The 16,809-nt window shown below is 37.8% G+C and overlaps 1 protein-coding gene across 10 annotated transcripts in view; it reads right to left on the bottom strand.

Moving 5' to 3' along the window:
• myo3b (myosin IIIB) overlaps positions 1-16,809 on the bottom strand; it is a 190,159-nt gene that overhangs the window by 149,033 nt on the left and 24,317 nt on the right. For 5 of the 10 annotated variants that reach the window (XM_073854841.1, XM_073854844.1, XM_073854840.1 and 2 more), the window contains 4 exons: positions 14,713-14,817; positions 14,339-14,438; positions 13,371-13,447; positions 10,063-10,208 (listed from right to left, as the gene is read on the bottom strand). In XM_073854841.1, coding sequence (XP_073710942.1) covers positions 10,063-10,208; positions 13,371-13,447; positions 14,339-14,438; positions 14,713-14,817 — 428 coding nt within the window. Of the gene's footprint in view, positions 1-10,058; positions 10,209-13,370; positions 13,448-14,338; positions 14,439-14,712; positions 14,818-15,144; positions 15,473-15,668; positions 15,732-16,809 lie in introns of those variants that run through there. The other 5 variants (XM_073854848.1, XM_073854847.1, XM_073854845.1 and 2 more) reach the window with 5 other exon arrangements.

The following is a 16,809-nucleotide window of genomic DNA, read 5'->3' as shown; positions in this document are numbered from 1 at the left end:
TGCATATATCTCTATTCTTTTTGAGGAGTTTTTAAAAAAAATCCTTGAGTACATGTCGAGTACTCCTTAAAATAGCGGAGATGCGGTTTAGTAAAACAAACTAGAAAATTACAACAGTATCAGAAGCATACAAATCAGCGTTACGCTGCCTCTCTCCCTCTCTCGTTTGCTCGCTCACACACAGACACCGTGCGCGTGGATCAACTCCTGCGTGAGACAAGAATGCGCATCCTTGTTAATTGTGGAAGTTAAACACGACTGAGCTGCAATGACCTGGCAAAACACATTTGAGACATAAGGCGCAGCAACTCAAAAAGACCTGCGTGTTTCACAATTAGGGGAGAGTGGGGTAAAGTGAGACATCGGGTAAAGTGAGACACCCCCTGTATCTAGGCAACGGAACACATTTGTGGTCCTATGACCATTATGTTTTTAAGCCCCTAAAATTTCCCCTTGGCCATGAAGGACAGGACCTCATGCTGCTGTGGTTAGCATGTTTTTTTTCACAAAAATATATTTTTTGCTTGTAAAAGTAAATTTTCTTGCTGTCAACTTAATCAACTGTTGTGCCTAAGCAAATTGATTCAGGTAGAAAAACTTATATCACACATGTTTATGAACTACCAACATATAAAACCTTGTGATGATGCTAGCTGAAGATTAGTCTGAATTTCCAAGAGAGATAGTTTTTTTCTAAAAGTTGGCGGTGGGGTAAAGTGAGACAAATGCTGTGGGGTAAAGTGAGACACGAGGCACAAGTTCAGTTTAGTCTAAAACATATTTTAATGTAATATTACATTACATATGTTTTATTTTTAATGTTATAAACATTGCAGAAAAACCATTATGCCTAGTCAATACACCAGGAAGACATTCTGGGGAAAAAACACCGCTTTTGCGCTGACCCCCAGACACTAGCTGGCTCTAAGGGTCCTTTGTTCTGACCCCCAGACTGCGTTCTAATCTAACTGGTTCTATCTGCCATTTGAATGTTAATTAAAACATTTTGAATTGTCGAAGCCAATGGTGTAATGGGCAGCGCTCCGACATGTGGTGCTTTCACACTTTCTGCGACCCGAGTTCGATTCACGGCTCGTGGTCATTTGCCGATCCAATACCCTTCTCTCCTCCCTGTACTTTCCTGTCCTCTCCGAAACTCACTGTGAAATAAAGGCAAAAACTGGCCAAAAAAATAAAACTTTTGAATTATATTATGTTGTATTTGATATTGGTTCAGAGTTACTGTACTTTCAAGTGTTTAGAAAAATAATGTTCTTAATTGACCAATCCCCTTGATTCTGTTACTAGTCCAGCATTAGTTCTGGAATGTGTGGTTGTCAAGCTAGCTGTCAGGATTTTATCTGTTACAATATGTGCTGTTATGGTAGTTTCAGAGTGGAAAAAGTAAGTGGATCAGTTTACCCCGAGCTGGTTCACTTTACCCCCTTGATTTTTCTGGTCTGTCTCAGTTTACTCCTAAGCTGGACAACACAAGACCACTTTTTTTAAAACAATCATATTTTCACTGCTCTTTGTCCTGAATACATTCAAGTAATTTCCATAGCTAGGAAACATCCTGAATTAATGGGAAATGTGTAAATTTGACTGATATATCATTTTAGCTCGCTTAGAGGGGAGCAAATGTAAAAAATGTCTCACTTTACCCCACTCCTACTCTAAAAGACCATAATGACAATTTCGCGCGTGGAGCAGCAGTTATGTGCGATCTACCGGCATTGCCTTTGCGATCAACGTATTGGACATCCCTGCCCTAAACCATCCGCTGACTGTTTAGATATAACATGAATATATTTCTGTAAAAATATGCACATAGTTTGTTATTCAGTCGCTGGGTGCGCTGCATTATATAAATACAGTAAAAAAATATGCACATAGTTTGTTATTCAGTCGCTGGGTGCGCTGCATTATATAAATACAGTAATAATGCCAATCACTGTGTATAATGATGATGATTAGACGCTTAACGTTAGTCAGTTCGTGGAAGTTAATTCCGGTTAACATATAGAATTAATGTCACGTTTAATTACTATTTTTACTGGTTTTAATGTCTTACAACAGAAACAGGACGTATATAAGAATGACATTATTTATCTCTTAGTTGCATTAAAGTGACACCATGTAATTTTTTAACCTTCATAATACATTTTCAAGACCCTTGTGATAGTACATAGACAGTAAATAGGTTGAATGACATGTACATAGCCTGATACATAGCCTGGCGGGGTTTGTATCACTTTTACTTGTATTTTAAAACTTAGGGTTTCTGGTAGTAACCAGAGCACAGAAAAACTACAAAATTCGACTGCTTTATGAAATACGTCACTCCACACAATTTTTTTAACGTGAATTTTGCTGGAGGCTACTTACGGAGTGTAGAGAGCAACTTCTATTATGTGACTCTGTGGCACCGTGTTAGTATCACGGACCTATGACACGGGCGACCCGGGTTCGATTCCCCTTTAAGGCAATTTTTTATATAAACTCACGATCTTGATTCATACATAAATGCGATCTTCTTTATAAATGACGGCGATTTATCTTGCATATAGTTCCCTGTATTCAGATGCTGCATTCACGTGTTCACATATTTACCTTTCTTTTACTGTCTACATTTACATTACAGTCCAGGATGCTACAGCAGTCAAACTTGCTCAAACTCACACAGTGTAAAACCAAATCATATTCATTCACCAATCAGATCCGAGCGTTTCTCTCTTCCTCATTTGCTGTGTTCCGCTGTCACTCACGTGACGTATTACAAAGCGGCAGACCTAAACACATCGGTTTACTTGGATTTGGAGCGACAATTTTCACATAAAAGAGAGGAAATACGAGCGCCATTGCGGAAAATCGTGGTGGCGAGGGAGAGAGAGACGATGCAACAATATTTGTTTGAAAAAAGGCAAGGAAATACTTCTGGTCGTTTCTCAACTGGAAGGCTGCAGCCTCCAGAGGTCAAATATGCAGGCTGCATACGTCATCAAGCCTGGTTTATTAAGGTAAACTGAGCATTACATACGCAAGTCATAAGCATACTGCAACAATTTACGATTAACTAAGTATAACAGTCAACTTTATAATTGTTAATATTGTGAAATAAGACAGTCTTGATGACGTATGCAGCTTAGAAATACGACATCCGGAAGCTGCAACCTTCAGATTGAGAAATGGCTTCTGCCACGAGTTCCTCATCAGAAAGTTGTAACATGACTGCGCTTCACAAAATGTTGATCGTTTAGCGTTTTAAAGGTTTAGATTTTAGTTTAGTTTTAAGGTTGGCCAGTTCTTTTCCTTTGCGACAGTGCTGCGGCATTTGTGGCCTCTAGGGGCGCTAGGTGTGAAAAATACATGTCTAGCGCCCCCTAGTGGCCAAAAAGTTCCGCGGTGTGCCTTTAAAGCACAGTATATGACAGTTCAGAGACTAGTAGCAAAAGCGCAAACATTAACCTGGTTTTGATAGCAAATGTGACGTACTGACGTCACAGATATGCAAATTAGTACGTCAAGAATCGATTCTGAATCGAATCGGGACCCTAAGAATCGATTCTGAATCAATTCATGAGGGTCCAAGCGATTCCCACCCCTAATTTTAATATTGTATGTTTTGCTTTAATATTTACTAAAACTGTATTATAAGGATCCCCCAACAGATATTTTAATGACTTTGCAATGATCAGCTTATTCTACTAACCTTAACCCATTTCCTATCCCTAACAGCCTATTAATACTTTGAATGAAATCTTTTTATTTCGAACAATTAAAAGACGGCTATGCGTATGGAATATACATACAATTAACTAAAACAAATTTTACAAAATAAACATTAATACTTTGAACATTAAAACCTATTAATACTTTGATAAGAGTTAGTTAATATGTAGTTGCAAAGTTACAAGTAAACTAGTAATGTTTAAAGTGGACTATCAAAATAAACTGTAAACTTCATTTTAAAGTGTACCTTTTAATTTTAGCTTCAGATGGACACCCAAACAGACACACAAACACACACAAGCGCTGTGGCCATACCACCTTCTGATGATAGATGACACACAAGACATTTTGTCAATACTAATCTGCCACGTACAAAAGACCTGTACATTTTCTCAACCACCCAGTGGTCCGGTGGCAATTATTTTTCAGCAAATGGAAACGTAGTCAAAGTCAGACCTCTAGATGAACACATGCGTGCACCTGTGGCGGTACAGGGGCAGTGAAATCTGAGGATGTGGAGCCATTCTGAATAAATATACCGTGGGCACAAAGTACAACTTCCATGATGGTACTGGTTGGTTAATGCTTGTTTAATTAGTTAAGAAGTCTGATAAGGACACACCAAGCAGCAACCACTTACAACAAATCAATACCAGCAGGCTGTCTGTGCGCTCAGTAATTCATCCCAAACTTAGCTATTTTTCCAGTTCTGACAAATGTAATGTAAAAATGCTCACTTGCATCTTAAATTCAGTTTACTGGAACATAAGAGGACATAAATCTAACATACAAATTGTGTAAGCTGTATGTGTAAAACAAAAAACAAATTCTGAATTAAAAAATTATCTTTTTCTCTTCAAACGTACCTAGGGAACACAAGACATTTATGCATAATTTAAAATCCATGCTTGTGTCAGTGAAAAAAAAGCATGACATAATTGTATTGAGATTGTGGTATTGTGCAGCTCTCTCTGATGTCCTTCATTAAGAGTCAAACATTTCACAGTGACAGGTTCTGATCTATCCACGCCCCCTCGTAATCTCTCTGTCTGAGAGCGGCTGATGGTGGGAGCGCCGCCCCGGACAGATGACATGTTAACAGAATCATTTCACGCGCCAGTACACACGCGAACACTGATATATTCAGCCGCTGCCATGCTAAAGGTCTCGCGCATCTGATTTATGTGCCCGGGCCCAAATATCTAATTTCATCTAAAAAAGGTATACAGAAGAGAGAGCTTGAGGCAGATAAAGACAGGTGGGTGAAAAAGATGATGCACATCATTTTAAAGCATGTCATGACGGTGTAGATACTATACACGATTACTGCATTCAAGCATAAACTATATGACAAATTGGCCCACGAAGGCAGAAACACAGTATTCTAACGCTATCATTACTCATATCCAGCTCTCATAATCTAAACTTCAAGCATTACAGCACAGCTACAACACCTGCATAAACAAACAGATGTTAAAATTCACTGCATATAAGACCCTCCTTTAGATTGAATCCTTAGGAAAACTTTGAATTTAGGGGCATTTCTCTCTCCAGAAACTATGTGTGTACATTTTTGTTTATGACAAGATCATATGGAACGCGTGATTTGCTCTTCTGTCATGCTGGTGAATGATCTCAGCTTCAAGAAAAACGTCAACCTTTTGGGACTTTAGCTTATTCATCGTATCCCCCAGAGTTAGATAAGTCCATACATACCATTTTCATCTCCGTGGGTCCCGTAACTCTGTCTGATGCCCCCACCCCTAGCCTAGCTTAGCACAAAGACAGACTGGAAGTAAATGGCTCTAGCTAGCATACTGCTCCCAATAAGTGACAAAATAATGCCAACATTTTACTATTTATGTGTTGTGATTTGTATAGTCACAGCGTGTACAAATAACAAGGTTATATGAGACACAGCCATCTTTTAACCGCATAAATACTGGGAACTATATTCTCAGAAGGCAAAGCACTGCTACTTGGGCAGTATGCTAGCTGGAGCCATTTACTTCCAGTCTTTGTGCTAAGCTAGGCTAGTGGTGGGTGCGTTAGACAGAGTTACGGCACGTATGGAGATGAATAAGGTATGTATGGACTTATCCTTTCAGTGCTGATAGTGATGAGCTCCCTGATATCTGCTTCAGTCCAGTTTGCTGACATTTCTCATTGTGAATGCTGATCTGCGTTTAAATTCTTGTGTTCAAGAGCTGAATCATAACTTATTTTTGTGACAACACACGCATCCTCACTATGGCACGGCCCTTACGGCATTGTTTCTGCGTCTTGTTCACACAGAATGCTTTCCGTCAATGTGTTACTAGGTCCTCTTTCCGGGAGTGATCTCAAAACATTTACAGGACGTGTTTGTGTTCACACAGAAGCCTCTCTGACAATTTAACAAAAACTTTCAAGGACCAAAGTGCTGTGTGAATGAGGTTTATGTTCACAACAGCATACCACTTTATTACTATACTGCTTGTACAATTATAGCATATTACAGTATATGGTAAGCACACCTTAAGTCCTTCAGTTATTTAGATGCAACATTGTGAGGTCTTTTAAGATCTATATAGCATACTTCTGGTTAGCTTCCCATACTGCAGACTTTGATTAGAGACACAGGCTATAGTAATGGCTATTTGTCACACAGAGAAGTTGTCAGAAAGTTTATAGCTCAGTAATGATTTAAAGACAAACGTTACGCTAATGAATTTCTATTATATATTGTTCAAAACCAAATAATCTTTGTAAGCTTTATCCTTGAAACTAGAATTTCAATATAATTTAGCTTTAGCTGCCATTTATGAAATATATTCTTGTCTTAAAAGTTGTAAACAGGATCGGTTATTGCCAGCTATAGAAGGGTGGGCTGGCAGATATACTGGGTGGCTATTATACACACACACACACACACACACACACACACACACACACACACACACACACATTATGAGATTAATGTAATGGCACAAACTTAGATTAGAATACACTTAAAAACAATGTTTTTGCACTGCATATTAACAAGCTGAGAAAGTTTATGATTTATTAGGTTGCTGTTTCATGCATTAATGAAATGCGATTAATCAAACTGCAAATAAATATAAAGAAAGCTACCAAACAACACTGAAACAGTCACTTCTGCTATATAATGATAATTCTGACTTAACAGTACAATAAATCTCGTATTTGCATTTGCACGCTGTTGATTATGATAAACTCATTGAAGGTGTGGCACGCTTTAACCAAATTCTTTAATTTGCACCAAAAACACCACTGATTGGCCATTAATAACAGTTTTGGCCCAAACTGTGGTTGCATATTTTTGCATGTTACTGTTTAATAGTTTTGTCTTTTTTTATGTTCCTGTTAAAATTTTACTTTAAAGACAATAATGGGTTTAAAGGGTCCGCATTGTGCTAAATCCACTTTTACAAGGTGTTTGGACATAAATGTGTGTTGACAGTGTGTGAACACAACCACCCTACAATGAAAACAAAATCCACCCTCTCCTTCTTTTTAATCCACAATAAACCAAAGCAGTGTCATTAGACATGCAGTTTTGATTGTCTTGTTAATGTGATGTCACACAAACAAAGCCCTGCCCACAGCCATTGACTGACTGGCTAACTTTACCCAAAAGCTTTTCTACATGTGTTTGTTTGCACATTGTAGCACTATAGAAACAGCTAAAGAAATGATTGTCTCAGACTAGGGTTGTGCCGATAGATGATAGTATCGTGTATCGACGATCTTCAGACATATCGTCAGTGGCGGGCTTTCATGGCGATAGTCATGACGAAAGTTGGCGAATGGTTATTATTATCATAGTTTTACATTAACACCCACATTGCATGCTTTTCCTCGGATGAGGGTTTGTGGGCTTCGCTTTACGCAGAGAGCTTGTAAAGAAAGAATTCCTTCTTGCACGTACCTGCACTTAATGAGCGCGTCTTGGACTCCTTCTAGCAAATCCATCGTGTCATGAACAGCTGCGCTTCTCTCTGTCTCACGTGCACGCGCTCTCGCATCTGTCCGAAGTCTAAACATAAACTAAAGTAGTAATCTTCATGTCTTTGTTCCGTTTAATGCGTTTCATGCGAGCTGAGGCAAACTTTACTTTTTTGTTTAAAATATGACCCGCTGCATATTGGCGCCTCTCTCACTTTCGCGTACGTGCAGAGAGAGCTGCGCTCTGTCTGAAGTCAGATCACTAATCCTGTTTATGATATGCATTATAATGAGTTGTAGCAACACGTCCCTCGTGTTTAAAATATGATTGTGTTTAAAATATGATCGCGTTCCGCTGGACCAATGTGTTTAAAAAGGCACCTCTGAGAGCACCACTGCTTGACACGTGTTGTCTTCTGCAACAGCACCTAACAAATGCATTGAATTGTTTGTATGTGCGCGCACGCAGATGCATGTTTTTACAGTTATTAAGTAATCATGATTAGGGTTTTAATGACGCGCTCGCATTAATGGCATTAGTTTTAAGAAGGTTGTGGTCATGACGTTGTTGCTCTTGTTCTTTTTTGTCCACCAATCAAGTGACTTGCTATAATGAGTTAAAAATTAACAAATAAAAAAACGAGTAAACTACTGCCCCGCCCCCCGATACTATTGTGTATCGCCGATCTCACAGGCTGACGATAGGACGATCTCAAAATGGGGCATATCGCCCAACACTATCTCAGACTATATTCACAGGAATCGGATCTATTTCTATCCAAAAGCTGTAGCTCATTGCATTTAAAGTGAACGCATGAAAACAGCCCTTTTTCTCCCGCCCAAATAGGGGCATTTTGGACATGCTATAACAACATGAGAGGTATCGCATGGATGACAACAGAAGAAATTAATAATAAATGTACATTTCAATAACACGACTAGGGCTGCAACTAACGATTATTTTAATAATCGATTAATCTGTCGATTATTTGTTCGATTAATCAATGAATCGGATAAAAAACAAAAAAACATGAAAGCATTCATTTCTAACCCCTTATGCAAAACAAAACTAAAATCTTTAAAAATTGCACAAACATGATGCTCATTGAACATACCTGAGCTTTTACAATAATAAAAAATAAAATAAAAATGGACACAAAAAAATACACATGTATGCTTTACATCTGCCAAATATATAGACTTTTTTTATGATGCATTCAAAAAGATGGTATACGAGTATACTCTCAGAAATAAAAGTACAAAAGTTGTCACTGGACAGTACCCTTTTAAAAAGGTACACCTGTGTACCCAAAAAGTGCATATTAGTACTTCAAAAGTACATATTGGCAGTTCAAAGATGGTACATATTAGGACCTTTTATAAAGGGTACTGCTACAGTGACAGCTTTGTACCTTATATTTGACTTTATGTGTTTTCTCTGATCGGATATCTCATTTGTTAAAACTGTTCCATTTACATCTAGCCACATAAATGCGTCTTGTGAAAACGGAAAATGCGTCTTCTACTCCCGTGCAAAATGCAAATACACCACTCATAACTTCGCCTTAAAAAAATGTAAGACGATGTTTATGCAACAAAAGGCGGCACTTACTGTATGGTGTACTGTATGTTGGGCCAGGCACGTGTGTCTCCTTGCTCACCATGAGCTGGAGCACGCAGTACAGAGCAGCAGGAGAGTGACAGCGCGATAATTTAACTTACAGGTCCATGATGGGGAAAAGCATTCATACAACTCTCTCTCAAAGTTTTATTTCTTTGTTTAATATCATTGGAGTTTTTTATTCGTTCTAAAAACTTTTTTTACGTTGAAAAGTTGGACAAATTTAAAGACAAATTTTCATTTTCAACCTTCAGTGGACCAAAATTAGACGGTGAAGGTTTACGTCTATTCAACGTCTAATGGACGACTTTTTGCTAGCTGGGAATGCACTGTCTAGGGTTAATTGTGTGATTGTGAAGCTGATGGAAGGTCAGATAAAAAATGTTAAATTGGAGTCAAAAAGATTCTGATAAAAAAAGTGATCTACATAAAAAGATGGTCTAACTGAGGCTAAACTGGGATTATATGTAACTATTCATGATGAAAGCAATGTGTCAGTATGCCAGTATGTCTTGTTATGACCACATGCCGTTTTTGCTTTTTTCAAATCAAAGAGTTTGTGTATGTATGTGAAAACATGTAACATCATTTTCATCAAAGTGCATTGAAAGTGGTCTACTCAACTCTCTATCTCCTATTCTTCCCAAACATCTTCTTTCTATCCCCATGTCCCTCAATTTCTATCTTTGCTCTCAGCCTTTCCATGTTTGTCCTGAGCACAGCTCTTTGTGGTGTGTGTATATCTCCCTCTGCTGTCTTACCGTGGTATTTTGAAGAGTGCTTTGACCGGGTGCATCTCTGCCAGGGGTGGATCTCCATCTGCCAGCTCTATGGCAGTGATTCCTAGAGACCAGACATCACAGCGGGCATCGTATGAATAATCAAACTGTTGTTCACACGCGATCACCTGCATACAGAGAAACACAATGATATCAAGCCAACTAATAATCTAATCCATGAGAAAAACTTACAAATAAGATCTCTTGATATTTACAAGGAAACGAGAGTCACTGAAGAGATCTTCTGATTGTCATATGTTTCTCCTGGAGTCAAGTTTCTCCAGCTATCAAAGTTTCTTTTAGTGTTTCAAAAAAATCTCTCATTGTCTGTTCTCAGATGTGCTAAGATAAGTCTGCAATCAAACATGTTTAATATGGACTCAAACATTTCAAATTCTCCTTTGTGAATGTGAAACACTCAATTATGCTATCTGCATTCACAGCATAGCTCATTATTGTATATTCATTGTGTGATATTATTATATATCTTTATAACTATTTCTATATTTATAAGATTTTGAAACGAAAGTCTAAAAGTAAGTTTGATACTTTCCAAAGTTTTGAAATATCAACCTCTGAAATTTTTTTTACAAGCTGTCTTTACACATTATGCTGACATAACTTAATGATGTCCTGTTAGTTCTTCAGTAACATTGTGATCAGGCACCATGCAGCCAAATGTTTAATATAGTCTGTATTTTAATTGGCCCTCAGGGGCCTCACCTCACTTAATTTCACACTTGCTAAGGTCCAACTATAACCTTCACAATTAACACAACAGTTATAGACAAAATCTCACTCAGAAACACACAAATGAGCTAAGACACCCTTAGCAGTGAAATACACATTAAAGCCAAAGTTTGAAGAAGCAGATTATGTTTCAGGGAGTACAACGACACTACAATAAGCGTCTATTAAAGGGGGTGTTGAAAGCTATTACATGCATTCTGACTTATTAACACAGTTTAAGAGTTGGATTCCTCATGCTAAACAGAGGCAAAGTGTCAAAATAGCAGTTGGAGGTGTTATGGAGTATTACTTAAAGTATCATAGGTTGCAATACTGCTTTATTTCTTTTATAGGCAATTTCAGTGCAGGAAGTACAGTGAAAGTCCTTATATGGGCACTTTAACCGGAAGTGCGCGCACACCCACACATACCAACCAAGATCTGAAACGAAATTAATGTCACCAAAGAGCTGTGTTCTTGTTTGTGAATAAGTGCATACAATGTAAACAATATTAATATGAAGTGAATTATAAGTTATCCAGAGATAGTGGGGAAATGTTTTGTGTGTGTTGCTTGCTCGTGACTCACTCTGCCCACGGTACGCCTCCAGGAGCTTGGATTTATTTGTAAAAAATCGATACAACCGATCTGTCTTTTATAAATCTGAAAAAACTAAAGACTCTTTGGAAATTTGAAGGATGTAATACTACTCTATATGTACTTAAGATTAACATGACATAAACAGAAACAGTGTGTTATGTGAGCTTTAAGTCAATTTATATTCTGTCTTTAATTCACACCTGTATGTTATTCTTAATACAGAAAAATAGATGTGCTGACATGACTCTGTACAGTGTCAGTGAATGGGACTGGACGTCAAGAAATATCATAAAGTAATCTATATGATTGGTTATATTCCAAGTCTTCCATATCCATATGATACCTTAATATATACTGTATCTGACTAAAATGTATAGTTATTCCATCTTAGCTTTCCAATTTAATTAGCACTTGCATACAATCATGTATAGCATAAAGTTTGATGTCAGTGGCTTTGAACAGCATTGGTGGTCATGTTTCCATACTATGACATACTACAAAGAACAGATTTTTGTTTGCCAAAAAATAGCACTTTCGTTTCCATGTTTTATATTAGGTTTGGAACATGTAGGTATAAATTCTGACAAAAATGTATTATGAGATGAACTTATTTTAAAAGCAAGAAAAAATAATCCCAAAGGAATGAGACAAAAACATTCAGCAATTTTTTTTACATATCTCAAGTAAATACATTTTATTTTAGATAATTTTACTGGAAATCTATAAAAACATTTTGGATTGAAAAAAGAATTTTTGCAGTGTAACTAAAGAAAGAAGCATTAGTCTTCATTGTACTGTCTAGGTTAACTATAGACCCGATACAGTCAACAAGTAACCCACTTCTAGACAAAAAACTTAAGTTTGGTTACATCATGTCGTTTTTGCCAAAACCATTTGTGAGATGTCTGATATTCTATCATGTAACCAAAGTTAACAGTAACAAAATGTTTGGTTTCATTTACTGTTTGTTTGTTTGTTTTTTGTTGTTGTTGTTGTTTTGGGCTATGGTTATACATCTATTACATTTTCACTGACAGCCCAAATTTTGTCTTGTTTTAGCCTAGACGTCTGGGAAGTGTGTGGATGGCTACAATTTTAGCAGATGCACGTGCGTTGTTTCCAGTCTCTTTGTTTGTCTGGCTAGTGGCTAAACTAAACCTCTGAATAAATACCTCGGCATAAATAACAAATGTTTTGGTTTCCTAAAGATGTGGGGAGACAGCGATCATGTATCACTGCTATGTGAAGAAAGGTTTGGCAGCCGATCTGTACTTAACATTGTATACATTATATAGACCACATTTTACACAGTAAAAAATTATCTATAGTGTAGTTTTTGATATGCTTTAACTATGATTACTAAGGTAATCTAATTAACTAAGGTAATCTCTACTTGTTGTTTATTTTGATTGTTTTCAGAAATAAACTGTATGCCATGTAATGCACTGTAAGTCGCTTTGAATAATAGCATCTGCCAAATGTGAATATAAAAATATAAAATATAGACTACTCTAAAGGACTCTGTTGTTACTCCATATGTATGTTTTATATGTAGATTAAAATGGCTCATTCTAAGTTAATAAAAACAATACAGTTTATTATGTAAGGTCTTAATACACCACTGATAATATAGTTATGTATATTTTAAACCACATGGCTGTTGAATGCTGTATTCTGTATTCCATGGGTGTTAATTATTTTCCTGTAAACCGCACACCTAACTTGCCAAATGTCTTAAAAATAGACACCAGAGCAATGTTTTTGGTAATTCTGGTATAGCAGAATAATTGACTCAAAATAATGCACATTATTTCGGCACTCCGCTTCGTGTGCATTCGTGTGGGTGTACATATCATCCTAAAAGTTACACAATGCTTCCTTAAACACAAAATTGCTTGCTGGTGGGATGTGTTAACTAGCATAAAAATAAAAATATATATATATCCATAACAGTAACAGACCTCAGGTGCCATCCAGAACGGAGTCCCCACCGATGTGTTTCTGCGCAGACGTGCACTCGTCAGCTGAGCAGAGACACCTGCGAGAGGTCAGACGGGTCATGTGTCAGGGTTTTCATAAGATGCATTTTAGTATTAAATATTATTTATTTTAATTTATAAGGAAATTAGGTCAAGCATCTGTTATAATACACCAAACGATTTCAAAATATACAGAATAGCACAATACTTTTTTGAGTAGCTCTAATAAAAATCAGCTTCAAAAGATTCAGACATTTTGTGGGTGGCAAACGTGATGTGACATTAGGGCAGAAGCGGGTAACTGGCATTCATCACCATTATGTGATGAGAGTGTTTAGTTTCCCAGCAGGGATCCACTACCCTTGAACACACTGAACAAACACGCCTCAGGCGGATGAGAATTAATCGCCCCACACACACCCCTCCTTCCCTCTCATGCAATTTACATACAAAACACAGTTTAACCCCATTCAGATGAGCAGCACGGCTTGTTTTTGATAAAGCAGACAGACAAAACTCTTACTCTCTGAAGAGCTGCCTTCAATTTTAACATTTAATCTGTTCACAGCACACAACGCTGCATTAGCATAAAATCATTTTATGTATATAATAAAATATGCTGTGAATCTGTCACAACTATAATTCATTCATTCATTTTCCAAAGCCGCCAATGGCCAGTCCATCATAGTACAATTGTAATAATACTATCAGCATTAAATGTGTGTGTCATTTTCGTGGTGGTTTTGGCATGGATACTGTGGTCAAGATGCTTTGTGTGCAACAATAACTACAGTAACAAACCGAGTGCAGGTAATAGACAATCTGAAACAAGTTTAAACTGCCTTGTATTTTAAGCAGATCCAAACTGAAGAAAAATTTGGGAATTATTGGGTTAGCGTAAACCCACTGCTTTCTAACACAGTGCTCCCTAAAACTGTGTCAGCCATTACCGAAGTCCACCAGTTTAACTCCACCATCTGTGCTGAGGAGAATGTTGTTGCCCTTCACATCACGGTGGATAATTCTGTTGTTGTGAAGATGCTGAAGACCCTAAAGACAAAAGCAGGAGAGACTTTAAACAGGTTGGTGTGGCTTTGAGAGTCACTCTGTCTCTGTGATCAGCCACGCGAGCCATACAGCTGGAAGAATCTCTCTCTTTTTTCACTATCAGAGTCCAAAATAACTACTCTGGCACAGTGAGACAGCTGAGCCAGCGTTCCCTGTGCTGGGCAAAGAAGATTGCTTGTGTGCGTGTGTGTGTGTGTGTGTGTGTGTGTGTGTGTGTGTGTGTGTGTGTGTGTGTGTGTGTGTGTGTGTGTCTTACCAGAAGTGCTCCATACAGAATGTGGGCGATGATGGGCTCCTCCAGACGTTTTCCTCTCATCAGCAAACCCTTTATCAGGTCAGTCACTGAACCTCCATTACACAACTAACAGAAAAAGGAGGTAACAGGAGGTACTTTAGTAATACATTTCTGCTATTTGTATGATTTACAAGCTTTGGCAATTTGTCTGCAAGCTTACAGTCTACATGTCATAATGAATTCATTTATTCCATGGATGTGAAGGCCATTTTCAGCATATGAAAACACACATATACTTCAACAGTAACATTTAATGGTTAGCAATTAGATTTAAACACACTAATAATAAATTAGCCTATGTTTACGTCTTTTTACATATGGTTTCATGGTTTCTCTTTAATATGGTTGCTGAATGAAAGCTGAATATATCAACAGAAAATTAGGCTCACATACTCTTGTAGAAAAAATATTTCGGCTGTTAAACTAACTTATTTAATTTGTCGACGATCTCTTCTCGCGCGCTGAAACTGGCTGGCGGTTTATCTGCGAGGCACGCGCCGTGGCAACGGGAGTAGAAACCGATATAACGTTGCTATGCGCACTTACAAGGCCGTCTCATTCTCATCAAACTGACGCCAACAAAGTAAAGACAATGAACAGAATACTGTCGTGTTGGCTGCGTTTTTGGCTCCAAAGTTACCCTGACAGACAGTAGTAGCACACCAGAAAGGACGGTTGACGGGCAAGTAGCATGTCTGTTCTTCTGCGCCTGCGTGAGATTAGATACATTTTTATACCAGCAGGTGGCAGTAGTTGGTATTCATTATAACGGAAAAAAAGAACTCACTGGACTAATGGACCAAAACCTAAACAAACCAGCTCACAACAAGTTTCACACAACACAGCTCGCTCACCACAAACTGATATGTGATATATCTGTCATGTCTAATAAGTCATATATTTAGAAAAATATTCACATATTTGAACAAGAAATGCAAAATTGAGCGTTCTGTTCCCCCTGTACTTCTCCGTTAACTTAGCTGCCTGCTTTTGTGACTTGCGTTTTCCTCACGTGCACTGGCTAAGCCGAACAGCCAATCAAAATGATCCGACTCTCAGACGAGCACCACACAGCCGATTCTGAATCGGACAGATAGGTGATTCCTTTTGCGATGCTGCAGAAAAGCCACGTCAGACGACGCAGAAATTCTGCCTGACAGTCGACTCTGGTATGTATACATTATATACCTAGCTTTTTTATCAGGTTGGAATATCTGAGTTGAAAATTTGAAATATTTCCATTTCCGACCTCAATATGTCAATCACACGTCATGCTGAAACATTAAACATTAAAAAACGGTATTGTTTCATAATAAAACGTACCAAATAAACTTTCATATAATTTTATGTAAAACTAAACGCAGCAATAGACCTACATCCCAGATAGCAATAGACTCGGATGTGACCTATGGCCGCTGAAATTGTTTTTTTTTTCGCTGAAATTGTATGCCAATGGTGCTGCTGCCATATTAGGATGATCAAGACTTTCAATGAGGCCTTTCTAATTCCAGTAACTGACGAGAGACAGATGATGTGATGTGAACTGAACTCCACTGCTTTGCCTTGTTAGTTGCTCCTGGAAATCATGCATCATTTGCATAAAGTTAATTTTTTCTCAACTTTTCTTAACTTTCTCCCACTTCCTGTCGCTAATTATAAATGCCTCATATGCAAAGTAAGTATACTCAAAGACCTTTTAATAAAGTCTCATCACTCCGCCGTCATATTTTCTGTGCACGCTGCTGTGAGCTCCTCTCCTCAGATGCGTCCAGGACGCAATTCTCAATTCTCTTGTTTATCGGTCAATCCGATATTACAAAACCGATATCCGATCATCGGAAAATGCTCGAATATCGGGGAAAATATCGGAAAACAGTCAGTCGATCTCTAATTTTGACGTCCCCATGAGGAAACAAGCTTATAAATCAAACAGAATGATGTTTCTTGAAAATGTGAAGTAGTAGAAGGGTTTCAGTGATGGTTGGGGTTAGGGAATGGGGTAGGTAAGGGGAATAGAATATACAGTTTGTATGGTATAAAATGCATTACGTCTATGGA

This window comes from Misgurnus anguillicaudatus, chromosome 17 (assembly GCF_027580225.2).
Source record: "Misgurnus anguillicaudatus chromosome 17, ASM2758022v2, whole genome shotgun sequence".
NCBI classification, from domain to species: Eukaryota; Metazoa; Chordata; class Actinopteri; order Cypriniformes; family Cobitidae; genus Misgurnus; species Misgurnus anguillicaudatus.
Note: the sequence above shows the minus strand (reverse complement) of the source record. Positions and strands in the feature narration are given on the sequence as shown.